At 42.2% G+C, this 26,724-nt stretch overlaps 1 protein-coding gene across 2 annotated transcripts in view; it reads right to left on the bottom strand.

Annotated features, from left to right (window-relative positions):
• The window catches only part of LGR5 (leucine rich repeat containing G protein-coupled receptor 5), a 156,153-nt gene extending 130,352 nt beyond the window's left edge, over positions 1–25,801 (bottom strand). For both annotated transcript variants that reach the window (XM_049883895.1, XM_049883896.1), the window contains exon 1: positions 25,309–25,801. In XM_049883895.1, coding sequence (XP_049739852.1) covers positions 25,309–25,520 — 212 coding nt within the window. In that variant the 5' untranslated portion in view covers positions 25,521–25,801. The remainder of the gene's footprint in view (positions 1–25,308) is intronic.
• Between the last annotated feature and the right edge of the window lie 923 nt (positions 25,802–26,724).

The raw sequence follows: 26,724 nt of genomic DNA, 5'->3' as shown, positions 1-26,724 counted from the left end.
ATATTTACATAAATACCGATCTTTTGGATTTCAGACTTCTAGAGGAGAATTAATTAATATGGTCTTTTTATCCTTCATAGCACCTTGTATAGCACACTTTCAATAAAAATTTGCTGAATGAATTAGCCATGAGCCCCAGGAGGTAAAAGGAAATGAAATGACAAATCCAAGGTAGCCTTGGAAAAGAGGTAGGACGTGTCCCTTCTGAGGCAGGAGGCGGGGGGGAGCTCAGAGGTGACCAGAACAGCTCAACTGTGGATTTCAGCTGCAGTGCTTATGGCCAGAAAAGATGCAAGAGCTGAGGTTATGGCCCCCAAATGGGAGATGGCCTGGCAGTGAGAATGAATAAGGAGCAATTCCTGGGGAACACCTGTCATAATCCTGTTCAGCAGAGGAGATGATGAGCCAAAGGCCCTCAGAAGTGAGTGGAATTGAGATTCAAGATACAGCAGAGTTCAGAATGCCATTCAAAGTCCACTCATTCATTCACTTATTATTTGTGGAGAAGGAAGAAAATTAACCCTATTAAAATGGGAAATGGAAGTGAAGTCTAAGACAGGAAGCAATGGAAGCTACTATGTAAGGGAAGAGGAAGACTTGGAACTGGGTGATTCCTGAGAAAAGGAACTGGTTATGGAGGAAGTCCCCCCACCCCCATCTGATTCCACCTCTACCTTCCCTCCAGCTCATGGATATGAAATACCTGTCTGTTGAGCATGGCTGGTGGCATTAATTCACAATATGAGTATTCTTTGCTGTATATAAAGTTCAGTATACAGGACAATGTTAGCACTAACACAGGCACTAGATGAACCCTCCCATTTAGCAGATGCTTAAAAATTTTTTTTTTTTTGGTCTTTGGACACATTATCAGGGAGAACCCATCACTGGAGAAGGACATCATGCTTGGTAAAGTAGAGGATCAGCAAAAAGGAGGGAGATGCTCAGCGAGATGGATTGACGCAGCGGCTATTACAATGGGTTCAAACATACCAACAATTGTGAGGATGGTTCAGACCTGGCAACGTTCTGTTCTGTTGTATATAAGGTCACTATGAGCTGGAGCCAACTCGATGGCAAAGAACAACAATAGCAAAGCAGACCAAAAAGGGTAAATGATTTTCCCTCAGTCATATAATTAACAAATGGCAGGGCAGAATTAAAACTGTGGTCCTCAGAGGATGGGTCTACTGTAGAGCGCCTTGTCATTTGAAGGAACTCCTGAATAAGAACTCGAGACTTTATTCGGCAGGCAGCTGTTGTAACTAGAACTGTGCTTAGCAAATTTAGCCAGTTTCTCCACACCAAACTCTCAGCCTTTTCCCATGTGTTCTTGTGGCTACTCGGAAACTTTTGTATTTTTTCTTTTCAGAGCTCTCATTTCCAGTCACTGTTGCCTCATGTTCAGCAAATATGAAAATTGTCTTCCACATACTCTCACACTCCTGTGTATCTGCCAGTATGATTCTAGCCTTCTGGAGGACACACTCCATCCATGTGGTGAAATCCTATCCATCCCGTAAGAGCCAGGGCAAACACAACCCTCTCTGTGAAGTATTTTCAACTCCAAGGGAAGTGAATGATTTCCTTCTCTATGTTCCTACAGGACTTTATACTTACCTCTAATAATAATAGTAGCTAAGCTTACTCTGGATTTACTAACTTCCAGGTACTGTTGTAAGTGCTTAACAAATAAATGCCCTCATAACAACCCTATGAGGTACATACTATTTTACAGAAGAAGGAACTGAAGCTGCAGAGGGGTTAAATAGTTTTTCCAAGCTAATAAGTGGCAGTGCCAGGATTTCAACACAGAATGTTTTATCCCAGAGAGAAGCTCTTCATAACCATACTCTACTGCTTTTGTTTACTTGTCTGTGATTCTCAACTAAATTGTGAATTCTGCAGAGCAGAGGACGTTCCTTAATTCATCTTTGTTTCTTGGACTTACCTGGAACCTGCCGGATAGTAGGTGCCAGGTAAGTTGGGATAAAAAAACCAGTGCCATCGAGTTGATTCCGACTCATAGCGACCCTATAGGATAGAGTAGAACTGCCCCATACAGTTTCCAAGGAGCACCTCACGGATTCAAACTGCCGACCCTTATGGTTAGCAGCCGTAGCACTTAACCACTACGCCACCAGGGTTTCCAAGCTGGGATAGTAGCTGCTAAGTAAATGTTGGCCAAATGAACAAATGAATAAAGGTGCACTCTTCTGTCTGATCAGCTTTCCCTTGTGAGCAAGAATTGGGGAATTTTCCATGAATGAGACAACAGAGAGAAAATCTTGTCTTCTACTTCTGGTGGAGAGTAGGACTCAGCGTGTGCCTGACCTTCAATTCTTAGGGTGTCCATCTAATTCAGGGAAACTGTACACAATTATCACCTCCTCTTTTCATGTTATTATTAGAAGTGCAGATAAATAAGTTTATAATTATGTTTCAGAAAGGCTGAAAATAAACAAGGTATACCCAATAAAACCGTAAGCTAGTAAAGCAGAAGGTATGTTTATGAAGTCAGAACATAACTGCAGTGCCTCTACACCCTACAGATCTTTGTTAGGTCAGATCTCAGAGAAGGGTCCTGCCCCTGAGGTGTAACTGTTACAAGACCTCCCCTGGTATAGGTTACTTATTGGTCCTTGGTAACACCTCAGTATGTTTTAGTTGCAGAATGCATAGGGCAAAGGAGAATCCAGCCAGTGATCAGACTGAAAAGGAAAAGTCTGTCTAGAACACTTTTTCCATTTCCTTTTACTGGCCAACTCCAACTTTTCCTTCAGGTTTCAGATTAAATGTCACTTCTTAAGGGAAGTCTTCCCTGACCACCAAGACCTGTAGATCCTCATTTAGTGAATTCCCATTCTTCATCAGAACCCTTTCACAATCTTAATGATTTAAATTCAAATAAATATTTGCTTAATGTTTGTCTCCTCTATGAAGGAGAGTTGTGTCCATCTTGTGCGCCGCCATATCCTCAGGAACCAGCACAAAGTTGACAGTCAATAAAAATGAATTGTGTGAATGAATGAATGGATGAATGAATATGCAGGAATGTGAAGATGACCCTATTAAAGATATACTCCACAGCCATGGATTGAATTCTTATTCCTAATAGTTGCCACCTCTTCTACAATATATGAAAGCTTTTTTTTTTTTTTTATGAAAGCTAGCAAAAAAGTGAAAACAGATTTATTTGCATTTTTTAAATGCTGTTATGACTAGGAACTTTTAAAACAAAGAATTAAAATGTTTGTTGACTGCTACTTTCCAAAAAGAGAAGAAAAACATGAGATAAAGTAAATCAAATCATTTAAAATAATTTAAAAAACAAGGTAGAATAAAAACCCAAACAAACAAACAAAAAACCCCAACTCACTGCTGTCAAGTCGATTCTGACTCATAGCAACCCTGACTCACAGTGACCCTACAGGACAGAGCAGAACTACCCCATGGAGTTTCCAAGGAGTGCCTGATGGATTTCGATTTCAATAGCGGTCTTAAAATCATTTTTTTTTTTCTAGTTTCCTTTGGAATTATTCCGCAATAATAGTTTCGATATAACCTTGAAACTTGGTGAGCTCCAACTTCACAGAAAGACCCTTTTAAAAGATGAACTTATTTTGTAAGTCACATCGAGTCTGACGTGAAATGCACACTTTGGTATCTAAGTACCCTACCAAAAGAGATTAGTAGCCAAAAAAGCAATTAACTGTACAGTAGGGTTACAGATACTGGATCTAGTAGAAAAGTTTGGAAAAGGAAGTTAAGCAAAGGTTATATCAACAAGAAAAAAAAAAAAGGAACACTAAATAAGGGTTTTCTTTTAAGAAACAAAATCCCACATTTCAAAATTTTTCCTTCTCATCTAATAACTGAATGTGTTTGTTTGGGTGTTTAGAAAAAGCAAGAGAGGAGGAAGCAGCATTACTGAAGTTGGTAACTGGTACAAAAAAAGTGAACCAGGTTGCCTGAAATCTGAGCTAATCAGATTTCTGATTACCTTTTCAGTTTGATCTCAGATCTGACTCCAGTATATCCAAGATTGTAGAGTACCAAGCTGTCTGGGTCTGTGTGCCTTACAGGAGCAGTAGCTGACTTAGAGTTCAAATAAACACATCCAAATATCTCAATAACTTAAATGGAAAAGGCTGAACTTCAGGAAAACCAACAATGTTTTAGGACTAGGCAATAATCGTACCTTTTCATATGGGGGTAAAAGTGTCCCCACAAAAGAATAAGGCTGTAGGACACGGACATCAATGTTATATAAATCATCCTCTGATAATTTTAGTTAATTTATAAACTACGTAATTTTAGCTTAGTATAGATCCCTCTATTTACAAGGGTTGAGCAGCCCATGAAGCTATCTTTAGCCAGAGTTCCTCTTCTGTGTCAGTATCCTATTTTGAACTAACAATGCTCTCAGATGGGCCGAAAAGATGTGTTTAGCTCCCACCATTGCAATTTCTGATCTCCTTTACTTTCGCTCTTTTGAAATAACATGAAAGCTTTGGCTTGCTAATTACTTTCATCCAGCCCATAGAAAAATTAGTTTATCTTCCTGATCAAAGCAAATTAGGCAGATGATGGCTGATTAGAATGCGACAGTAGAATCTCCATACTTTCTCTTCCATCCCCTTTCTCTCAGAAATAGGGCCTGTGTCAAATATGTAGGTATTTCCCACGGCCAGGCCAGACTCTGTTTCCAACAGGGACTGCAGCCTGGACAATAGTTCTTACAGAGACACGAAAGTTCTTTAGTTCAGTCATTGTGTTCGAAAAGAACCAGTAACCCCTTAGCTAGCATTTGATGAAACATCTAGATTTACATATTTCCTTAATTGCATTTTTGAATGTGCACAAGATTTATCTGACCAGAGTTAAATGCCTCCTTTATTCCCCTACCCAAGGCAAAATTCAACTCCATGCTCTTAAAAAAAAAAAGCGAGGTGGAGGCGTATGGGATCTTATTCATGTCAGATCTGAACAAATTTTAGGATTTCAATAAAGTGGGATGAAGGAGTTATATAACCAAAGACAGGAAAGATAGACCTTTAACTTCCAAAGTGGAAATGTCAATTTTTAAAGTTTAGGCTTGCTCAAGCTCTCTCAAAAAGGCTATTTTGATTTTAATAATGAATGCTATGCCACACTGCTGAATTCCCCAAATCAGTTGCTAAAAGGCTCCAAGGTGATCTTAGGGTCCTAAAGAATTTCTCGCTAAAACTTCTCTGTGACTATAAAAACTTGAAAGTTAAGTTTTATTTTCTCCATTTATTTACTATAAATTAACAGTAAATCTTGCATTTAGCTCCATTTAAACCTCACTTTGCAGCTGCCCATTTGAAGAATAAAATGGTTGCCTTCTTTCACTTCAGTGGGCACGATACAAAACATCCATTGAGTTTTCCCTTCATTGCAGCTGCCAAGGCCCAGCCGACTTTTAACAAACCAACCAAGCGGAATCACAATGCAGTTGCAACATTTTATGGTATTTCTGTTGGTTCTCTTTTGAGACTGAAGGTGTTAATTAGGAATCAAAGAACACAACCCTGCCAGCTTTCTTTCACAAACCATACCCTGGTCACTGCAGTTTTCACAAGAAAAATAAATCTAATAAAGGGATAAAAATGTTGTTTGTCACACCAGTAAAGTATACTTAAGGCCCTTTGATCAAAAGCTTTTTATGTATTCTTGTCAGATGGGCTGGAAATATTGTATTTTTTCCTTTTCTCCCCCTTATTTCTGTACACATCTCTGAATTCTGAATTTAAGACTGTCTGAAAGAGTACAAACATAGTCATGTGTGGGAGTCTTATAGGTGATAACTGATCTCATACAGCAGGATAATTTTGCTTCTTAGAAAAGTGTTCATATTAAACATTCCATCATGTTACAGCCTCATCCACAACAGGGCCTTATATTAGCATAGTTACGATATTTAACCACAGCTTCTCAGGCTTGGATTTTACATGTGAACCTGTCAATACTCTATTTTGTGCAATAATTTATTACATAAATCAGTGCTTTAGAGGATTTTTTTTTTTACATACACAGAATTGACTATTTTCATGAGCTAATATAAACGTAAAAACCATCCATATGGTTATACACCACATACACACATTTATATTAATTTATCAATAAAATACCTTGTCATTTTTGTACAGTTTTTCTTTTTTTGCATCTTGAGTATCATGCATTCAAAGGTAACAGCGTGAAGTCATTGCCTTTAATCTTCAGTCAAAGTTAAAAGCTTAAAGTAAGTTTATGAAGTTAGCACTCCTGGGAATTAGTCAAGCCTGCGAGCTTTCTCAGCACGAGGTTTTGCTGCTAGATGCACAAATCATGCCAAAATCCATTAATCCTGCTCAAGAGAGGCAGAAAGAAGGTCTGCTTGTTGATTTAATGTTAATGAAATGAATGGGCTCCTGAGGCTACCTATAAACCCTGTAAACTGTAAAACAAATAAAGTCATTTTAACTTATGCTCACTGAAGGACAGTAAACGAAGCTCTCAGATTCACCCACACAAAAGAGGGGTGAGAGTAGGTGGGTAGAAACCTCCCATTTTCTACTATCCTGCTAAAAAATTTTTTTTTACTACACCTGCCCTGTAACGATACCCATGAATGTCAAGCTGATAAATGCACAGAACCGTCAAACTGGGAGAGCTCCCAGACCGTGTGTTCACCTCTCTCATTTTACAGATGCGAAAATTGAGGCAGGGAGGATACGCATCTTGCTAGAGATTCTCTGGCTGATTAATTGGATAGCTAGCTCTTTTTTGTCTTCAAACTTGGCTGCACACTGAAATTGCCTGGGGGAGTTAAAAATTCTGATGCCTAGCTCCTTCTCCCAGAGATTCTGATTTCCTTGGTTTGGTGTGTGATCTGGGCTGCAGCATATTTAACATTCATTCTAGATTAGAAGTCTAGGAGCTAATGCGCAGACAAGATTGAGAATCACCAATCTAGACTTCTAATCTGGAGCACCTTGTGGCTAGCTGCCAGCGAGTGGGCCTCCGACTCATGGCGACCTCATGCACAACCAACTAAATGCTGCCTGGTCCTGCACCATCCCATGATCAGTTGCATATGGGGCCTAAGTAATCCATAGGGCTTTCATTGGCTGGTTTTCTGATTTTTGCCCGGCCTTTCTTCCTTGTCTGTCTTAGGCTGGATGCTCTGCTGAAGGCTACCTGCTCAGCTTCGTAGCAGCACACAAGCCTCCACTGATGGACAAATGGGGGCTGTACATGGGGTGCACTACCTGGAAATCGAACCTGGGTTTCCTACATGGAAGGTGAAAACTGGGTCACCACTGCCCCAATATACAGCGTAACTCCCCTGGGTCACCACTGCCCCAGTATACAGCGTAACTCCCCTGGGTCACCACTGCCCCAGTATACAGCGTAACTCCCCTGGGTCACCACTGCCCCAGTATACAGCGTAACTCCCCTGGGTCACCACTGCCCCAGTATACAGCGTAACTCCCCTGGGTCACCAGTGCCCCAGTATACAGCGTAACTCCCCTGGGTCACCACTGCCCCAGTATACAGCGTCACTCCCCTGGGTCACCAGTGCCCCAGTATACAGCGTAACTCCCCTGGGTCACCAGTGCCCCAGTATACAGCGTCACTCCCCTGGGTCACCACTGCCCCAGTATACAGCGTCACTCCCCTGGGTCACCACTGCCCCAGTATACAGCGTCACTCCCCTGGGTCACCACTGCCCCAGTATACAGCGTAACTCCCCTGGGTCACCACTGCCCCAGTATACAGCGTAACTCCCCTGGGTCACCAGTGCCCCAGTATACAGCGTAACTCCCCTGGGTCACCACTGCCCCAGTATACAGCGTAACTCCCCTGGGTCACCACTGCCCCAGTATACAGCGTCACTCCCCTGGGTCACCACTGCCCCAGTATACAGCGTCACTCCCCTGGGTCACCACTGCCCCAGTATACAGCGTCACTCCCCTGGGTCACCACTGCCCCAGTATACAGCGTAACTCCCCTGGGTCACCACTGCCCCAGTATACAGCGTAACTCCCCTGGATCACCAGTGCCCCAGTATACAGCGTAACTCCCCTGGGTCACCAGTGCCCCAGTATACAGCGTCACTCCCCTGGGTCACCAGTGCCCCAGTATACAGCGTAACTCCCCTGGGTCACTACTGCCCCAGTATACAGCGTCACTCCCCTGGGTCACCACTGCCCCAGTATACAGCGTCACTCCCCTGGGTCACCACTGCCCCAGTATACAGCGTCACTCCCCTGGGTCACCACTGCCCCAGTATACAGCGTAACTCCCCTGGGTCACCAGTGCCCCAGTATACAGCGTCACTCCCCTGGGTCACCACTGCCCCAGTATACAGCGTAACTCCCCTGGGTCACCACTGCCCCAGTATACAGCGTCACTCCCCTGGGTCACCAGTGCCCCAGTATACAGCGTCACTCCCCTGGGTCACCACTGCCCCAGTATACAGCGTCACGCCCCTGGGTCACCACTGCCCCAGTATACAGCGTAACTCCCCTGGGTCACCACTGCCCCAGTATACAGCGTAACTCCCCTGGATCACCAGTGCCCCAGTATACAGCGTAACTCCCCTGGGTCACCACTGCCCCAGTATACAGCGTAACTCCCCTGGGTCACCAGTGCCCCAGTATACAGCGTAACTCCCCTGGGTCACCAGTGCCCCAGTATACAGCGTCACTCCCCTGGGTCACCAGTGCCCCAGTATACAGCGTCACTCCCCTGGGTCACCAGTGCCCCAGTATACAGCGTCACTCCCCTGGGTCACCAGTGCCCCAGTATACAGCGTCACTCCCCTGGGTCACCGGTGCCCCAGTATACAGCGTCACTCCCCTGGGTCACCAGTGCCCCAGTATACAGCGTCACTCCCCTGGGTCACCAGTGCCCCAGTATACAGCGTAACTCCCCTGGGTCACCACTGCCCCAGTATACAGCGTCACTCCCCTGGGTCACCAGTGCCCCAGTATACAGCGTAACTCCCCTGGGTCACCACTGCCCCAGTATACAGCGTCACTCCCCTGGGTCACCACTGCCCCAGTATACAGCGTCACTCCCCTGGGTCACCACTGCCCCAGTATACAGCGTCACTCCCCTGGGTCACCACTGCCCCAGTATACAGCGTCACTCCCCTGGGTCACCAGTGCCCCAGTATACAGCGTCACTCCCCTGGGTCACCAGTGCCCCAGTATACAGCGTCACTCCCCTGGGTCACCACTGCCCCAGTATACAGCGTCACTCCCCTGGGTTTTTTCTTTTTGCTGCACCATAGTGTTCAATTATTTTCCAGCTCATAGAAGTGGGCCAATTGCTTTATCATCCTATATAGTAAATACATTTATTTTGAAGTTGTTTCCAAAATGAGCGTCTTTTTCCATTTTTTTCACAGGTGAATGAAGAGATATGCCTGTGGATGTGTGTGTGGATTTGAGTGTGGGGGTATAGTGATGTCCCTTGAAGCACTGAGCTGTACACATTGGGACAGCCAGCATCACAGCACAGGCAGTGGCAAGGTCTGTGCCATGCTTGGTAGCTTGTCCTCTGGCCTCACTCTTCTCTCTGTCCCACGGTTCACCTCACTTTTGAGTCCCTTTCTGCACTTTGTAATTCTTTTCTAATTTGCCACAGTCTCCTCTGGGCTGTCACTTCTCTGTTACCTCCTTTCTACCTAGAGAATTTCCCTCTCTCTCAGAAAGACCCTTCTGACTCCTTCTTTGAAACTGTTTAACTTTTGCTGCCTTCTGTTCCCTCTTGTTATTATTCAAACTGCTTAACAAAGCTAGGCTGAAGAGTCCACTTGTCCAGATAATATGTACCACTGATTAACACATAATAGATGGCTGCTAGAAAATTCTTTTAGTTTTGTAGGGTTGTAAAATAAATCAGCTTCCTAGTTTACTAATTAAGTTGGCACTTGAGAATTCTAGAACCATGTTTTCATACGTAGTAGCATGTAAAAGTATTCCTTAACAGGGGAAAACTTCCTTGTTCTTTTTCAGAGCTGCTTCCTTGATTTCACTGGTTATAGGCAAAGCAGCTCACCTCTTCTGCCGAGGGGTGTAGAGATGATGACACAGGACTCCGTCAGCAGGATTAAAAGACTGTCTGGTCCTAGAGCTGCCCCTCCACTTCTCCCTTCTACTGGGATCACTTGGCTTAATTCCAGAGGCCTCCTGCTTAAATATAAGCCAAAGTGGTACTTTGACCCACTATGTAACTTTGAATCCCCTCCCGCCAGTAGATTTGAGTGGGTTGGTATGTATTACTCCTCGGGGCATGATTGGAGTCTCATTGTCATCACTGATTGCAAATACATTCTGCAATTACAATGAATCAACCGCTTCTTTATCAAAGGCAATTACTGAAATTCCTCATAAAATTCAAATATCTTGGCTATATTTTCAGAAAGACCTAATCTTATTCCTTAAATCAGCTTTTGTTCTTCTAGTAGAATGTTTTTTCCATTGTTGTCAGGTTGTTAGGTGCTGTCGAGTAGGTTCCTGCTCCTAGCAATCCTGTGTACAACAGAACAAAACACTGCCTGGCCCTGCACCATCCTCACAATCATTGCTATGTGTGAGTACATCTTTGCAGCAATTGTGTCACTCCATCTCATTAAGTGTCCTCTTCTTTTTTGCTGACCCTCTATTTTACCAAGGATGATGTCCTTCTCCAGGGACTGGTCCTTCCTGATAACATGCCCAAAGTACCTGAGATGAAGTCTTGCCATCCTCGCTTCTGAGGAGGCTTCTGGCTGTACCTCTTCCAAGACAGATTTGTTCGTTTTTCTGGCAGTCCACGGTATAGTCAATGTTCTTCACCAACACCATAATTCAAAGGCATCAATTCTTCTTTGGTCTTCCTTATTTATTGTCCAGCTTTTGCATGCATATAAGGTGATTGAAAATACCATGGCTTGGGTCAGGCACACCTTAGCCCTTGAAGTGACATCTTTGCTGTTTAACAGTTTTTAAAGAGGTCTTTTACAGCAGATTTGCCCGGTGAAATACATTGTTTAATTTCTTGACTGCTGCTTCCACGGGCATTGATTGTGGACCCAAGTAAAATGAAATCCTTGATAACTTCAATATTTTTCCCCATTTGTCATGAATTATCCCACCGTTAGTATACATATATATAGTGAAACACATTTTTCTTGCGTTGAAAACTTGGTTTTTCCTAAAGGCATCTTTGGATCTGAGGGAAGACTGGATTTTCTGCCTCCTCTCCATCCTCCCAGATATCACCCATTGGTTTTCCAAAGCAACTGCTAAGATGGAAGCTTCTGAGAGGCCAAGAAGTTATCAAGTTGAATTTCTTCCGCCTAATCAGGAAAAACTGGGGGGTAGTGTGGGATGAAAACTGAGAGGATAAAAACAATTCAAGCCCAAGCTCACAAGCTGTAGGCCATTCATTAAATCATGTCTGAGGGGTAGACTCCTAACATTAGGCCACCACCCGACTCAGCCATCAGCCACTCTGGAGATTTACACAGTGTCTACACGATGCTACACACCCATGTGAAAATGTGAAATTCACTCAAAACACTGAATCTTTTGTCTATCTGAGACCAAGTATAAGAAATGGAAATTTGACTATTTTTATTTACAACAGATGCTGGGTGACATCCTACTCATTTGAAGCTACCCCTTCTTGCTTCCCTATTCCTCTTTACTTCTCTGCCATTATTTACTGGTTTTTAACATTAAGAACTTGTTTAATGAAAATTATGTTTATATTTGTAAAGGTTCAGGGCAATTAATTTAGCTAATTTGGGAAAAATAACAAGAGGCAGCATGGTGAATTTGAAAGAGCATGAATTTAGTGTGATAACAACTGTAACATCATCAACAAAAATAACAGCATTTGACATTTGCTGCCATGCAAAGTGTTTTACGTGCATTATCTTATCAGTCTTCACAATTACCCAGTGAGGAAGATGTTATTATTGCCATTTTACAGATGAGAAAACTGAGGTACAGAGTAACTTGCCAAGGTCACTCAGGATGGGGCTTTTGTGATTGTCGCCAAGATATGTTCTCATTTCTAAAGTGGGGATAGTGATAACTACTTTATTGGTTTTTCAGGAAGGCCAAATGAGAAACTGGAGGTACAAGTGTTAACAGTACTTTTTGAATTTTTTTCCTCTTTGTCTTTGGGAGCTCAAAAACAATGTAGCCTCCCAGGCTTGGAGGAAGAACTGTCACCTACCTGATCAGATTATACCAGAGATCATAACGGCTAGTCGAACTCTAGCTAGTTGCACTTTTAGTGTCCAGAAAAATGGCACCTTATATCTTAGGTGTAGACAAAGCACAAGTTTTTTTTTTTTTTTTTTAAATTTTGGCTTGATTTTGTTAATAGATTTTATTTTTTAGAGCAGTTTAAGTTTACAGAAAAATTGTGCAGAAAGAACAGAAGAGTCCGTATACTTTCTGGCCCCCACACACTGTTTCTCTTGTTATTAGCATCCAGCATTCCTGTGGTACGTTCGTTACAGCTGATGAACCGATACTGATACATCATTATTAACTAAAGTCTATAGTTTACGTTAGAGTTTAAAGTGCAAGGCTTACATAGAGTTTAGGGGAACAGAGAGTGCATCTTCAAAAGGAAAAATGGTGCTGACTCTCCCTCAAGTATGCCCTTTTGAAGATGCTCCACTACAGGCAGGCATGGGCACAGAGATTCTGTGTTCTGATCTAAATCACAGGGAGACTCCTTCCTTTTTGGGTCCCAGAAGACTATAATTGACCGGGTGTACAGTACAGTAATTATGAAGATGGTGCAGGACTGGGTAACATTTTATTCTGCCATATGTAGGTCATAATGAGTCAGAGTTGACTCCATGACAACTAATCGGAACTGTATAGTAATGGAAATAGACAAGTAAATCAAGTATGGCTGTGACTTGTGGTCAGTGCTGTCACAAAGTGGGCTCACCATGATGTGTGAGGATCAGAGAAAGTTTTCTGAAGTAGATAGGTCAGAGAAAGCTTCCCAGAGGAGGTGATGTTTGACTTCAGTATGGAAGGGCTCGTAGGAATATGGCGAGATAAAAAAGAAAGGCATTTCAAGTGGAGACTAACACATGTGAGCACCTGGAGGCATGAAATAGTGAAACTGTTAGATGTAGTTTGATATGCTGGACAGAAGAGATCATGGGCATAAGGAAGAGGGAGAAGGCACAGGGGTTGCAGGTGGGAGATGAAGCAAGAGAAGCTGGCTCTGTGGGCAAAATCAAGGAGTTAAATTTTACAATGAAAGCTACAAGAAATCATTCAAAGATTGAATAAAAGAGAGACATGATCAGAAGTGGACTAACTAACAGGGTGGTAGACTGTGTGTGTGTGTGTGTGGTGAGGGTGGGGGGAGGGAGTAGCTGTACAGAACGAAGACAGGAGACTGCCACAGCTATCCAGGCAAAAAGTGCGGAGAACCTTAACAAAGGCAATTTTAGCGGTAGAAGAGAGGGGAAACAGATCCAAGAGATATTAAGGAGACCTAAATTTGGTCAGGAGTGGGAACGACTCAATGGCAACTAATGAGGAAAACAAAGTTTGATCAAATTAAGGTTATACATAAAACCTGAAATTACAGTAAACCTATGTTTAACTACTGTGACCAGAAAATCGAGATATTCATAATTTATTCCCCAAACTAAATCTGATTGTTATTTTGCTCTGCAGATTTTCCTTAGGTGCTATAGAGACAGTTTATCTGTATCTACAATTTATTAAAAAAAAAAAAAAAGATGATACAGTTACCATCCAGGCACACACCTAGTATAAAAAAAGCAACAGGATATTTGACAATATCTAGAAAAGTAACTGGGGATTTTCTAATTCATCTGACGACCTGGCATCGGGTAACAAGGTGACAAAAAGGAGCACTAGACTAGGGCGTCAGGAGATTTGGGTTCCAAATCCATCTTTTCCAGCTCTGTGATTTTGGGAATGTCATTTATTTCTTATAAGCATGAATTCCTTTATTTGTGAAATGAACATGTTGAATTAGGTGACTTCCAAGGTCCTTTCCATTGCAAATTCAGTGGGTAGACATAGCCTTCAACCCATTAAACACCACTGCAACACATCTAAGTGATTTTAATTCAGTTTATTTGGGTAACTAGGGCAATGCTGTAGCAATCACGATTAAATTTCAGTCTTATGCTGTGTAATGTGACCCTAGGTATATAGGTTAGTCATTCTGGTAATTTGTGGATAAAAGGTTATCATTTTAGTTCTTTACAGTAGAACTTACTCTAAATGTTGTTAGCTATTAACTCAAACTCTTAATTGGTTCATATTATAATTAACATAAATTTACCCAAATCAGCCTCTCCTGTCCAATAGACAATTAACTATAATCTGAGAAGTTTCTCCAGCTAAGGCAAAGGGGGCTTCATATTACTATGTAATAGTCATTGGGAACTGGGCTACATTCACCTAACACTGCCCATGATTATCTGACCTTGGGGAAGTAGGCATTTTGTTGCAAGGTCAGCAGCTGTAAGGTGGAAGGTAGATACTTGCTGTCAGTTAATTTTGTTACTAAAGCCTTTGAGATCTTCAAATGAGATATGTTTTCACTCTGGGAGAATCTGGTTTAACTAGGATTTCCTTCTGCTACCCAAGCTTGAAGACACCATGGAAAAAAAAAGTCTTGAATTTCCTCCTAGTCTCTGTTGCACTGTGTCCCAGAGAACAACAGCTGTTGGGGAAAGGGGACTGAGGGTGAGTTAAGCCTCCACCACAGAGATAGTGCTGTAGCTTCCCCAAGTTTAAATCAAAGGGCCCTTAGAGTTGACACATTAATCCCCAAGACTCTTCCTTCTGAACTTCCCCTCATTTTGTAGTTTGGGGGAAAGCCCCGGGGGGAACATGTCTGGGAATAAGGAAGACACCTCTTTCTAGACCCCTCTGACATTATTTAGAAGTGAGGGATGGAGAAGGGTAAAGAGAGACACAGTAGAAATGTACCACCTAGGAAAAACCAATTGCCATTGAGTGGATTCCAACTCATGGTGACCCCACGTGTGTCAGAGTAGAACTGTGTTCCATAGAGTTTTCAACGGCTGATTTTTTCAGAAGTAGATTGCAGGCCTTTCTACCAAGGCATCTCTGGGTGGACTAGAACCACCAACCTTTTGATTCACAGTGGAGCACAACGACTACTTGCATGACCTGGGGACTCCAACCACAGGGTGCCTATTGAAGGCTTCAATTTCTCAAACGCTCTCAGTTCTGCCTGCAGTGCTCCTTGGGTAGCAGGTTTCGTCAATTAGCCTTTCCATCCCTTTTGCCATTCCTTTCTTAGGGTTTACTCTTTTGGGCAAGGAGCTCTGGTGGCACAGATGGTTAAGTGCTTGACTGCTAACAGAAAGGTTGGTGGTCTGAACCCACCCAGTGGTGCTGTGGGAGAGAGACCTGGTGATCTACATCTATAAACATTATAGCTAAGAAATCCCTATTGGGCAGTTCTACTCAGTTGAAAGGGGTCACTATGAGTGGAAATCAACTTGATGGCACCCAACAACAGCAACTCTATTGAGCAGTTGATACCATAATAGCAGAGGATGAGTCTATTGCCAAAGGCAGGCATGTTTGCTAAGAATCGCTTCAGGACAGAACAAACCAAGAGACAATAAAGAGGAAGCTTTCTTGCCCCAGGCTTTACTAGATGACTCCAAATTCATTCTGTAGAGTCATTTGACATTGTGAAATAGACATTTATTGTAAAAGTCTCAACATATATACTAAATAAATGATCAAGGAATGTTAACTCTTTCCACAGAAATTTTTTTTCGGTTTTCATAACCAAATAATCCTCACCATATGTCTAAGTAAAAACGGAAATGTTATTCTTTTGCTGATATATTTAAATACCCATTGATTATGTAACAGAGTTCCTTCAAGTAAGTACCTCACAAGAAAATTTATAACCTAAGAACTTCAAGTGCCTTGTGGTGTTTTGCACGCTGAACCAATAAACTCATTAAAACAACATTGGGTAAACCCAAACACAACACAATGAAAGTTATAATACAACCCACATCAACCAACCAACTTTAAAATAATATCTTTGTTATGTACTAAGGTTAAAAATTCAGCAAATTCTTTATATTTTTTCCACTTGAGGTCATGTGTGGTTTTCTACTTTCCTGAGAAGTTTTGTGGCTTTTTTCATCAAAGAAAGGTTATTTTTGCAAATGGACATCTTTTGTAGAGGTCCCTGCTCTACTCAATCGAAAAAAAAGAAGCACAAAAATATTTACCAGTTATTTTTAAGTGAAACAAACAAAAGACTTAGGTTCTGTTCTTAGTGTAGACTTTGCAAAGGAAGGCACGCATGTAAGGTTAGCTACTATAGTTAGTGTGTGTGTGTGTCTGAGGGAGAGAAGGGGTGGAAGGGGGAAATAAAGGAATTTGGCTGCAAAATTGAGTAACAGTTGAAACACTTGGCTTTCAGTTGTGAAAGATGAGCAACACTGGGGAAAAGCCTGGGCTAACAAGGGCCACTTGAAGAAAGCTTAATCTCGGCTGGCAGGCTGATGAGGAAGGTCAGCTCAGTGCACGCGTTCTCAGCTGGAGCTGGGCTCCCTCTGCCAGGACGATTGTCTTCTGCATTTCAGTTTCTAAACCAAACTGAAGGTGCCTTCACACAGCCAGGTCCTCACTCTCTCCCCTTGAAAGGGTTGACTCTCCACTGCCACGCCCTGACAATGTATGCATCATTTCCACTGAGTAAGCGGTACACAGGGAATTGTTTCTTTGCGTGTTTGTGTGTGTTAGTATGTTCATGAGATTGCTTTCCTTCTCCTTGGCCACCACAACCCTTGCTAGAAGAGAAAGCAAAACTTCTTCTGAAGGCAAGAAGGATAAAATGAGTACGAAAGAAATATGCAGATACAAAAAAATGGGATACTTGGAAGTTAGGGATTGCTCAGTAGCTTTAAATGATTAGTGTTACATTAATGAAAAACTAAAATGTGAGAGCGTTGCTTTAAGGGATTTTACTGTATTTCAAGGTATCTTAAAGTTTCTAAACATCAGGCCTCACTTGATGAGGGGCTTTTTTTTTTTTTTTTTTTACTGATTATAACTTATAATTTACTGGTCACCTATTGGTTTTTCGTGTTGACTTGGTAATACAATAAAATGATTAACGTGTAACAGCTTGACAGCAGCAAATGAATGAGAGAACTGAAAGAATTAAATAATTCAGGAAAGGTTCTTATCTGTCTGGAGGAGGAGATTTTTCTCTGACTTATCCAGATAGGCCACAATTTCTAATTTACACAGAAGTCTGCATCACTGGCCTAATTGTTAAACCATGCATGCTTTCTATATACGTTGAAGAATGTAATAAAACTTGGAGATAGTTCTCCACTCTCAATCAAATGAATGACATTATGACAACCTTTTGTGACACCAGCTCATCTCATTGCATCGGTTTTAAAGATGAATAAAACATGAGTAAAATTGGCCTGTTAAGAAAGTTTATGTCTCTTTAAACTGAGAAATCATTCAAAAGAATGTGGCTACTTCACAGGCAGATCCGGTCATAGGAAAAAAAAAAAAAGCTTGATTTTTGTCTGGTAAGGTACTAACCTGTTGATTACTTTTTATAATATTCTGGCAGCTACCACAATTTATCTTTGCTTGAAACAGGAAAAATAGTTTCTGTAGTTGTAAGAGAATGGATATATTAAGTGGTATCTACTAACTAAGGACTTGAAGCACTTACTGATGAAGATCAAATACTATAGCCTGTAGAATGGATTACATCTCAATATAAAGAAAACAAAAATCCTCACAACTGGACAAATAAGCAACATCATGATAAATGGAGAAAATACTGAAGTTGTCAAGAATTTCATTTTGAATCCACAATCAACATCAACGGAAGCAGCAGTTTCAAGAAATCAAATGATGTATTGCATTGGGCAAATCTGCTGCAAAAGACCTCTTTAAAGTGTTCAAAAGGAATGATGTTACTTTGAGGACTAAAGTGTACCTGATCCAGACCATGGTCTTTTCAAACCATCTCATATGCATGCAAAAGCTGCATGCAATTCCTTATTCATTAATAAGGAAGATCAAAGAAGAATTCACGCTTTTAAATTGTGGTGTTAGTTAAGACTATTGAATACACCATGGTGAAGATGGTGAGACTTCGTCTCACGTACTTTGGACATGTTATCAGGAGGGAGCAGTCCCTGGAGAAGAACATCATGCTTGGTAAAGTAGAGGGGCAGTGAAAAAGAGGAAGACCCTCAGGGAGATGAATTGACACAGTGGCTACAACAATGGGCTCAAGCATAATAAGGATTGTGAGGATGGCACAGGACTGGGGAGTGTTTCGTTCTATTGTACATAGGGTTGCTATGAGTCGGAACTGACTCCATGTCACCTAACAACAACAACATCTACTAGCCCCTCTTCCCATAAAAAAACCTCTAAACTTAAAATATTGCCCTTAAACTGTATAACATAATGCTTAATTTATTGGAAGTTAAAAACTTTATTTCACTCTAGAATTCCCTAAAGAATTATTTCTGGTATTGAAGCTTCATAAATTATGTTCCTGAAAAGAAATTAGAAGGCTAGTTTTCTTGTCTTGCTGGTTAACTGGCCCAGAAGCTAACTTCAAAGAGGTCCAAAAATATTTTTAGCAATGGAAATATCTTTGGAATAAGCTTACAGGTCCCCAAGTTAGGAATGATAGTAGCATCTGTGTGAGAATGTTGTTGTGGGTTATACGACTGAGTAAAGTACTTAACATCATGCCTGGCACACAGCAAGCATAATAGAAATGTCAGCTGTTATTATTATTAATATTGTTATTAAAATAATAAAGTAAGTTGGATATGTAAATTATGGTGCATTTGTTAAAACAAACAACTCATTACATCATTTAAGCTGAATACAATTCAATTGTATTTCAAGTGTGTCTGGGCCTTCACTATGGGAAACCAGTAACCTTGATTCGTTCTGTTACTTACAGACTAGTAGTTCTCTTTCTTTCTCTGACTCTTTTTAGCCACTGGAATTTCAGTGCTGGGTCAGGCAATTCTGTTTAATTCATCATTACAAATACTCACAGAACATCCTGCAAGCGTCAGGCACTGGTGTGGGCACTTGGGATAGGGAACTAGAACATTTCCTACCCTGGAAGAGCGCACTGCCTAGTGAGGAGGGTAAACCTTGAAGCAAAGAGATCCCATCCTTACAATCTGGAGTACTATTCCATCTCACTTCAAGGAAGATGGTTTCATGATCATGGGTGGGTTCTTTTGCAAGCTCTCAAGGTAAATTTCAGCTTCTCCAACTCCAGACTTAAACATTGAGAATAGGAGTAATATATGAAGATACCAGAAAGGTCTCTTGCTTATGAAGCATCTTTTAAACAGTTCCCTCACTAATGCTAACATCCTGTGAGCAGTCTTTTAATATTACCACTAGATAATGTCATTTCATCTCCTGAAATATAATGACTAATGTTTTCCTACCTATCAGTTTCAAGTAAGGCATTCACATTGGGATCAATCAATGTAAGAAAAATTAACTGGAAGAGGTGGGAGAAAATGTCATAGATTTCAACCATGGGCCTGCTTCCCACTATGCAAGCTATAGAGAACAAAATTAATTCTGAATTATGAGAATTTTCAAGAAAAATTCCACCGTATAGCCTATGAAATGTCTCCTCTTCTCAGAGATAATGAGGTCTACAGATGAAATTGAGCGTGTAGTTAACTGACTTCTTTAATGGTTGAATAAAATGTGGATTGAAGGGTGACAGATGTGGGAATAAAAGAGTTGTAGTGGGTTGGAACCCATGGACAGATTTAATAAATAAAATTCTACTAACATCTCCAAGGATAGGAATGTTGTTGTTGTTAGGTGCCGTTGAGCCAGTTCCGACTCATAGCGGCCCTACGTACAACAGAACAAAACACTGCCCAGTCCTGTGTCATCTTCACAATCGTTCTTATGCTTGAGCCCATTGTTGCAGCCACTGTGTCAATCCATCTTGTTGAGGGTCTTCCTTTTTTTCGCTGCCCCTCTACTTTACCAAGCATGATGTCCTTCTTCAGGGACTGGTCTCTCCTGATAACATGTCCAAAATATGTGAGACATACTCTCACTATCCTTGCTTCTAAGGAGCATTCTGGTTGTACTTCTTCCAACACAGATTTGTTCGTTCTTTTGGCAGATAGGAATAGGGCTAGATAATCAGCTAGCTTTGTTGAGTATGTAATATATCAATTGCGACTTAAATGTCAGTCTGACTCATTTCTCTACTTCAGAATGAGCCTCTCTGAATGAAAACACTACAACAGGAATGAGGAGGTTGAATCTCATAGAGAGCAATTTGCCTTCTTATGAAGAGTTCAATTTACCAGAAATACCTACCTGAAGGATGTTTACAAGGTAATGTGTCATTTAGCATTACTCTAAATTTATATAAATACCTGAACAAAACCAATTTACTTCACAAAACTGCTCAATGCAGAGCTTACTATTATTGCTTTTCATTTCTACTGATCACATATGATTTGAATTAATTGGAAACATCTTTAAGTTTACAGCTAAAATAACTTAAGTGTATTATCTGATGGAAGAAATGTTAAAAAAAAGTTTTACTAAGGTAAATATAAATTAGGTATTAGTTATAAAACTATAAATATCCTATAATTTCTTTAATTTTATGATCACTTTATTGAATTAATTGCTTACTCAGATATTATTTCTTGACAGGTATATGCTGGGGAAATTAAAAATCAAATATTTCAAATAAATAATTTAGCTATGAGAAGTCATCGACCTCCTCTGTGTTTCTGAACTTTAAATACATCGACATATGCGTGGTTTCAGTATCAATCCATCATTATATTTAACTACAAAGGTTATTTCCTGATTCCAATCTTCTAACTCACTTGTGATTGCTCCCTTTGTCGCTTCATGAGAACTCCTTTACTTTGAAGAAAACACACGAGGAAAGAAAAAACTGGCTGAAGAAGACCATGTTTATCGGATGTAAAAATCCATTCTCGTCACAAAGCTACTCTAGCACACGTTAAACATATTCAGTAAAATATATTTGTATGAAGCATCTATTTTCATATTTCTTCTAAATTTATGCCCCCAAACTGTTTGAATCAGAACTTGTTCCTTTTTGATTTAAAAAAATTTATTTAAACAAATCATTCAGGCTGATGTAGTCAATTAGTTTCAGTAATTGTCCCCATAATAGAAACACTACTAAAAAAACCAGAGAATCCTGGAGAAAAATGAAGTATTTCATTAAAATCCAGAAAAGTCATTGGCATCATTATATTTTAAACAAAATTTAAAAGTTGTTTGTTGAGAAAATTGTATAAATTTTGCAATTAATCTAAATTTTAAGACCACTATAATACTTAAGGCTTTTGCAACCATTCTGAAAGTAGAAACATTTTCTTTTACCTAAAATACTTTTCTTCACTTGGTGGGAAGCAGAAATACATCAAATCATATCCAGAAAAGATTCTAAAAAATGTTCTTTAATCTTGAATCTGCATCTTAAATGCTTAAAACATATCAGCTAATTGAGGTTTTTGATTAGTTCTTATTAGCATCAGTTTTACTAATTATGAGTAACATGAATTTTTTTTTACAAAGTTATAGATGGAAAAGTAATCAAACTACATTAAAAAAAAAAAAGAAACTAAAAACTTTTCTCCCAGTTCCCTTGGTTCATACAATGTAAGTTTGCTTGAGAAGAAGATGTCTGGTGTCTCTAAGCTGTAATAGCAGGGAAAAGCTCAGTTTTCTTTAACAATAGTTGCTCTAGATCAACAAAGAAAAATGTATTTACTATTTAGCATGTTCCTTAGGGTTTAGTTTTCTACCTGGATGACACACCAATAACATGAAAGATACTTTAAGCCCTATTACCATGTCCATGTTCCACAAAGGAAAATAGCTTACCTGTAATAAGGTTAGCTGCTAGAACTACATTATTTCTGAAAGATCACTACTGATAGATTGAAATGTATCAAATGTTGTAACCAATTATTGTCTGCTTTTATATCTCAAACTTGGCTTGCTCCTGATTTTCTACTGAGTGAACTTTATTAGCCCCTGTTAGTAAAACCTGAGTCTATAACCAGTAGAAGATGGAAAACAGAGAGAGATTTCTCCAGTGTTTTCCACCACCCATGGTCAATGGTCCAATTATAGATCTAGCAGGGAATGTAGTTCAGTAAGTAAAGAGAGTTAATCTTAATGTTTGGACTGGCTTGAGATTTACTGGGAAAGAAAGATTATAAAACTGCACATAAATGACTCTTGCCTTCTCTGAAGTGATTTAGGAAACTTTCTTTCCCTACAAGTCTCGCTAGCCGGCTATCAAATAATAGGGAATCTGTTTGCCAAATATGTACAGCTGGAACTTGCCATCGCCAACCTGTTTGTAGAAAATGAATTTGTTTTGTTTTTTTTTTTGGCGGGGGAGGAAGATTAGGAGATAACACTGTGACTTAAATAAGTGGTGATAACCTACCACAAACAATAAAAGATTTGTATACTTGAACTTTCACATCAAAGGTTGCCACTGGGTACCAGTGGAGTGTAAATTAGTTCTATTTTAAAGCAAAAGGAAGTTATTTATTAAAATAAAAAGAGCTGTAAAGCACAGGCTCACTTTTTGAGTATGAGTAAACCCAATTTCTCTTTTGATTGTACAAGTGAAGGCAGAAAGAGGCAGATAATACTAGGTGTAACCAAAAGAGGGCATCATTGACCCTTCAAGTCTGTTGGTGTGACTGTAAAGAAAAAAAAGACAAACAACAACAACAACAACAAAAACCCCCCAAAACACACCATCTGAACCAACAAAGGAAGGGCGTCCCATTTCCCCTGGCATTTTACACTCTGTGAGGAGACCAAATTCTGAAAGCACACATCAGGAAGAGCATCCAGTTAGTTATTTTCCTCAGAACTGGCTTCTACATTCAAGCACTCATATTTCCTGAAACATCAACCATTAACCTTTAGAAGCAAGTTCTTCAGTATTCACTGGGTCACTTTTCACAGACACTCTGAGTTTAACATTTTATAGGGCACTGGGAAATTTCCCCTTAGATCAGAGTACAGGCTGTCATCAAATAGCATAAAAGATACATGACAATTAACTTCTTAATGGTATCTTACCTCTGAGGGGTTATCTATCACGATAGATACAAGAAACAGTGATCTGTGGTGGCTAAGATGTCCTGAGCACATGGAGGGCACAGTTAAATGCATTTGAGGTATGTGGGAAATGGTTTAAAGCAGCATTTTATGCCAGCTTTTAGTAACAGAAGCCTGAACAAATGCTTTCTCTTTGAAGTAACAGGAGAAAAAAGCGTCCTGACACTACTCATCCATGTACTTGCTGTATTCTTAAACATGTTCCGTAACTGAAGTGGATGATTTAAATAGTAGGTAAGTGTTTAGGGGATTACACCTCTCCCTTGGACGTAGTCAGATTTCTTCAGGGTGATGAGGAAGAATAGTTGTACGCTCTTAAGTAAAATTGCCACACCGGTCTCAGAAATTCACTGCCTAGAATACATGATCCTTGAAACAGTGATTTTAGCAGTTCAGTGGGAAAGGTTGGGGGTTAGTGTTTCACTTTGTTGCAAAGACAGCTGTTCAGGAGGAGGAAATGTGAATTCTGTGAGAATTCTGTGAGAATCACTTGGGATAGCAGATTTCCATCACTGTAAAAATATCACTACCACATGTAATGTGTGTCACTGTAGGGAAACTTGGTGGAGAAAACTGATAATTCTATAACCCTTTCAAGGTAAAGAAAAACAGTCAAAACAATATTTACTAAAACGCAACAGGATGGTCACTCTCTTTAAAGGCAATCTGGAGCAGGTAAAAAAAAATTTTTTTTCCCTTCCCCTCTAGAAAAACAGTCACTACCTAGTGCAAAACGTTGCGCAAGCCCCTCCATGTTTCTTCCCTCCAGAAAACAACCCAGCAGAGGAAAGAACGAACAAGTTCATAAACATCCCAACTCGTTCCTGCCAAGGTACATCAGAGGAGCCGAAATTGGGATTGCATTGGCTTGGGGTGGGCTCACCGCAGTGCCTCGAATTAAAACTTAAACGTGTCACCTTGTGGTCGCGAGCGCCAGTTTCCCATGGTGTCACCAACCCCGATCTCTCGTCTCGAAGGAAAGGAGCCCCAGATTCTCCAAGGGAGGTAGTCATTTTGGGCCCTGAGAATCCACTTCCTCCTGGGCCGCCTCATCTGCCCAACCACCTGTTACCCTCCGGGCCTGGGTTTTCCAGAAACCAAATTATGAAACGAGCCGCTGCCTCATCTCTGCGGTTAGGGGTTTTGGAAGTTGCAGTGGGGATAGGGGGAAAAGGGGTGGAGGGCGGAGGTCACCGAAGGATGACAGAGAGCCTCAGGTCGCCCCTTGGAGTCGGCGCCGCTGTTTACCCTCCCCGCCGCCTTCAACCCACTTCCCTTTTCCTCCCCGGGAGGAGGAGATGGTTAAAGATTACACCGCGGCCGCGGGCACTTCAAAGGGCGGCTCGGGCAGCCAAAGGTAAAGATAACGTTCTGGCAGGTCTAATCAGGGGTTTGTGGTTGCCACATTTTAATCACCTCGTTAAAAGAAAGAAAGGAAGGAAGGAAGAAAGGAAGGAAGAAAGGACGAAAAAGAAAAAGGTTACATCACTCAGCAGTGGAAGGGATGCAGAGTTAATTTAAGCCCCTTTTGAGCTGGGCAAGTTGGAGCTCTCCTTTGGGGAAACTCTGACAGCACGTCTCCTCCTGGACCCCGGCTGGATGCCCAGGGGAGGTTGAGGCGAGGACGGGGCGGGCGCCCAGACCTTCAGTTCCAGGTTCCAGGGGCACGAATGCCCACTCTCCAGTGCGCTGCAGTGCAGGGTCTGCACCCAAATATCTACAACGAGGAGGAATTTACCCTGTAACGTGCCTAGCGCTGGGCGGGGAAGTTGCCTCGCACCAGAGCTTTGTGTGTGTGTGTGCGGGGGCGGGGGGTGCTCTTGAAGCCGTTTCTCTGCTGTACCCAGAAAGTGCAGGCGCGCTCCCCCAGAGACACGTGCATTTCCATGGGGCCCACGCAGGTCTGGCCAAAATGCCCTTTGCAAACTCGCCCGCCCCCTCCAGAGCAGGAGGGCGCCGTGGAGCCCCTGCCTTATCTTGGGCCAGCTTTCCCTTCCTTTCTCAGCCTCCCTACGGGAGTGGGTGGGAGCGCACTTACAGGTAGGAGGTGAAGACGCTGAGGTTGGAGGGCAGCTCGGAGAGCCCCAGGTCTGAGCAGTCCACCCTGAGCAGCATCCTGCCGTCGGGCTCGCACTGACAGTGCGCCGGGCACCCACGCGGCGGCCCGCCTGGCCTCAGCGAGCCGCCCCCGGCCGCCAGCTGCAGCGGGATGGCCAAGGACAGGAGCACGCAGACCCAGGAGGTGTCCATGGTGCCCGGACAGGGGCGCGCGAGCCGGACGCGGGCGGAGGGCAGAGCGCGGGCTGTTGCAGACAGTGGCGCTCCAAAAGCGGCTCCGCAGGCTTTTGCAGGTCAGCTGGCGCCTGCAGCGCGGGACGCTGCGTTCGTGCCCCCCGGCGGGGGCGCGGAGGAGAAGTGCCGCGAGTCCCTGCCTAGATCTACGCCGCCGCGCCGGCCTCTGGACCGGCTCTGGCTGCAGCCGCGGAAATAGCGGTGCGCTTTGCTGCAGCAGGCGGCTTGCGCTGTCTGGAGCAGCATCTCCGCTAGCACGCTTGTTTTTTAAAGCGCTCCAGCCCGAATTGCGCGCCCAGTGACGTCAGCGCAGCCCGGCTTCCCAGGCACCCCCAGCTCGGCCCCACTTTCCCTCCTCTTGCCCCCTCCCTCGTTTCCCAGAGTCCGGGCCAGGCAGGCGGCAGGCGGCGCGAGGTACTGGCGAGTCCGAGGGCTGCGCCTTGGTCGGCCGGTTCCGGCGCTCAGCGCCGCTCGCGAAGCAGGGGGATCTCATCCGCTGTGTCCTGGTGACTCAGACTCGATAGCCTGGAGGGACCTGCTTCAGAGGGACACAGACTTGCAGGAACCGAAGGATGCTTCCTCCGAGCCCGCTTCAACTAATGGATGGGATACATCGAGTGCTAAAATTTTTTTACAAAAAAAATTTTTATTTTTATTTTACTAAAATCTAGTTCAGAAAAATAGTTCCTTTATCAGGGTAAGGAGGTAGGATAGGCGTCCGTCGGCAAACGATGAGTGGCCTTTTTGATCCTTACCTCATGCCGCACTGTCTGGCTCGCTTTTGCCCTGAAATCAAAGTGCTGGGCTAATCGCTAAATAAATACGGCTCTTGAGAGAGCTCTCCTATGCTGCCTGCTTAACTCATCCGGGGTGGGGAAGTCGAGAGGACTAATTCTTTTTTTAAAAAGTGTTTTAGGATCCCATAGAAATCACCTTTACTAATGAGATGCTGCATAGACAGCTGTTTACGTTTGTGGGGGGGGTCCTTTGGCCTAAGTGTCCCTCCCCGGTGGCATAGTGGTTAAGTGCTATGGTTAAGTGCTGTGGCTGACCAAGAGGTCAGCGGTTCGAACCCCCAGGCGCTCCTTGGAAACTCTATGGGGCAGTTCTACTCTGTCCTATAGGGACACTATGAGTTGAAATCGACTCCATGGCAACGGGT

Source organism: Elephas maximus, chromosome 4, assembly GCF_024166365.1.
Source record: "Elephas maximus indicus isolate mEleMax1 chromosome 4, mEleMax1 primary haplotype, whole genome shotgun sequence".
NCBI lineage: Eukaryota > Metazoa > Chordata > Mammalia > Proboscidea > Elephantidae > Elephas > Elephas maximus.
Note: the sequence above shows the minus strand (reverse complement) of the source record. Positions and strands in the feature narration are given on the sequence as shown.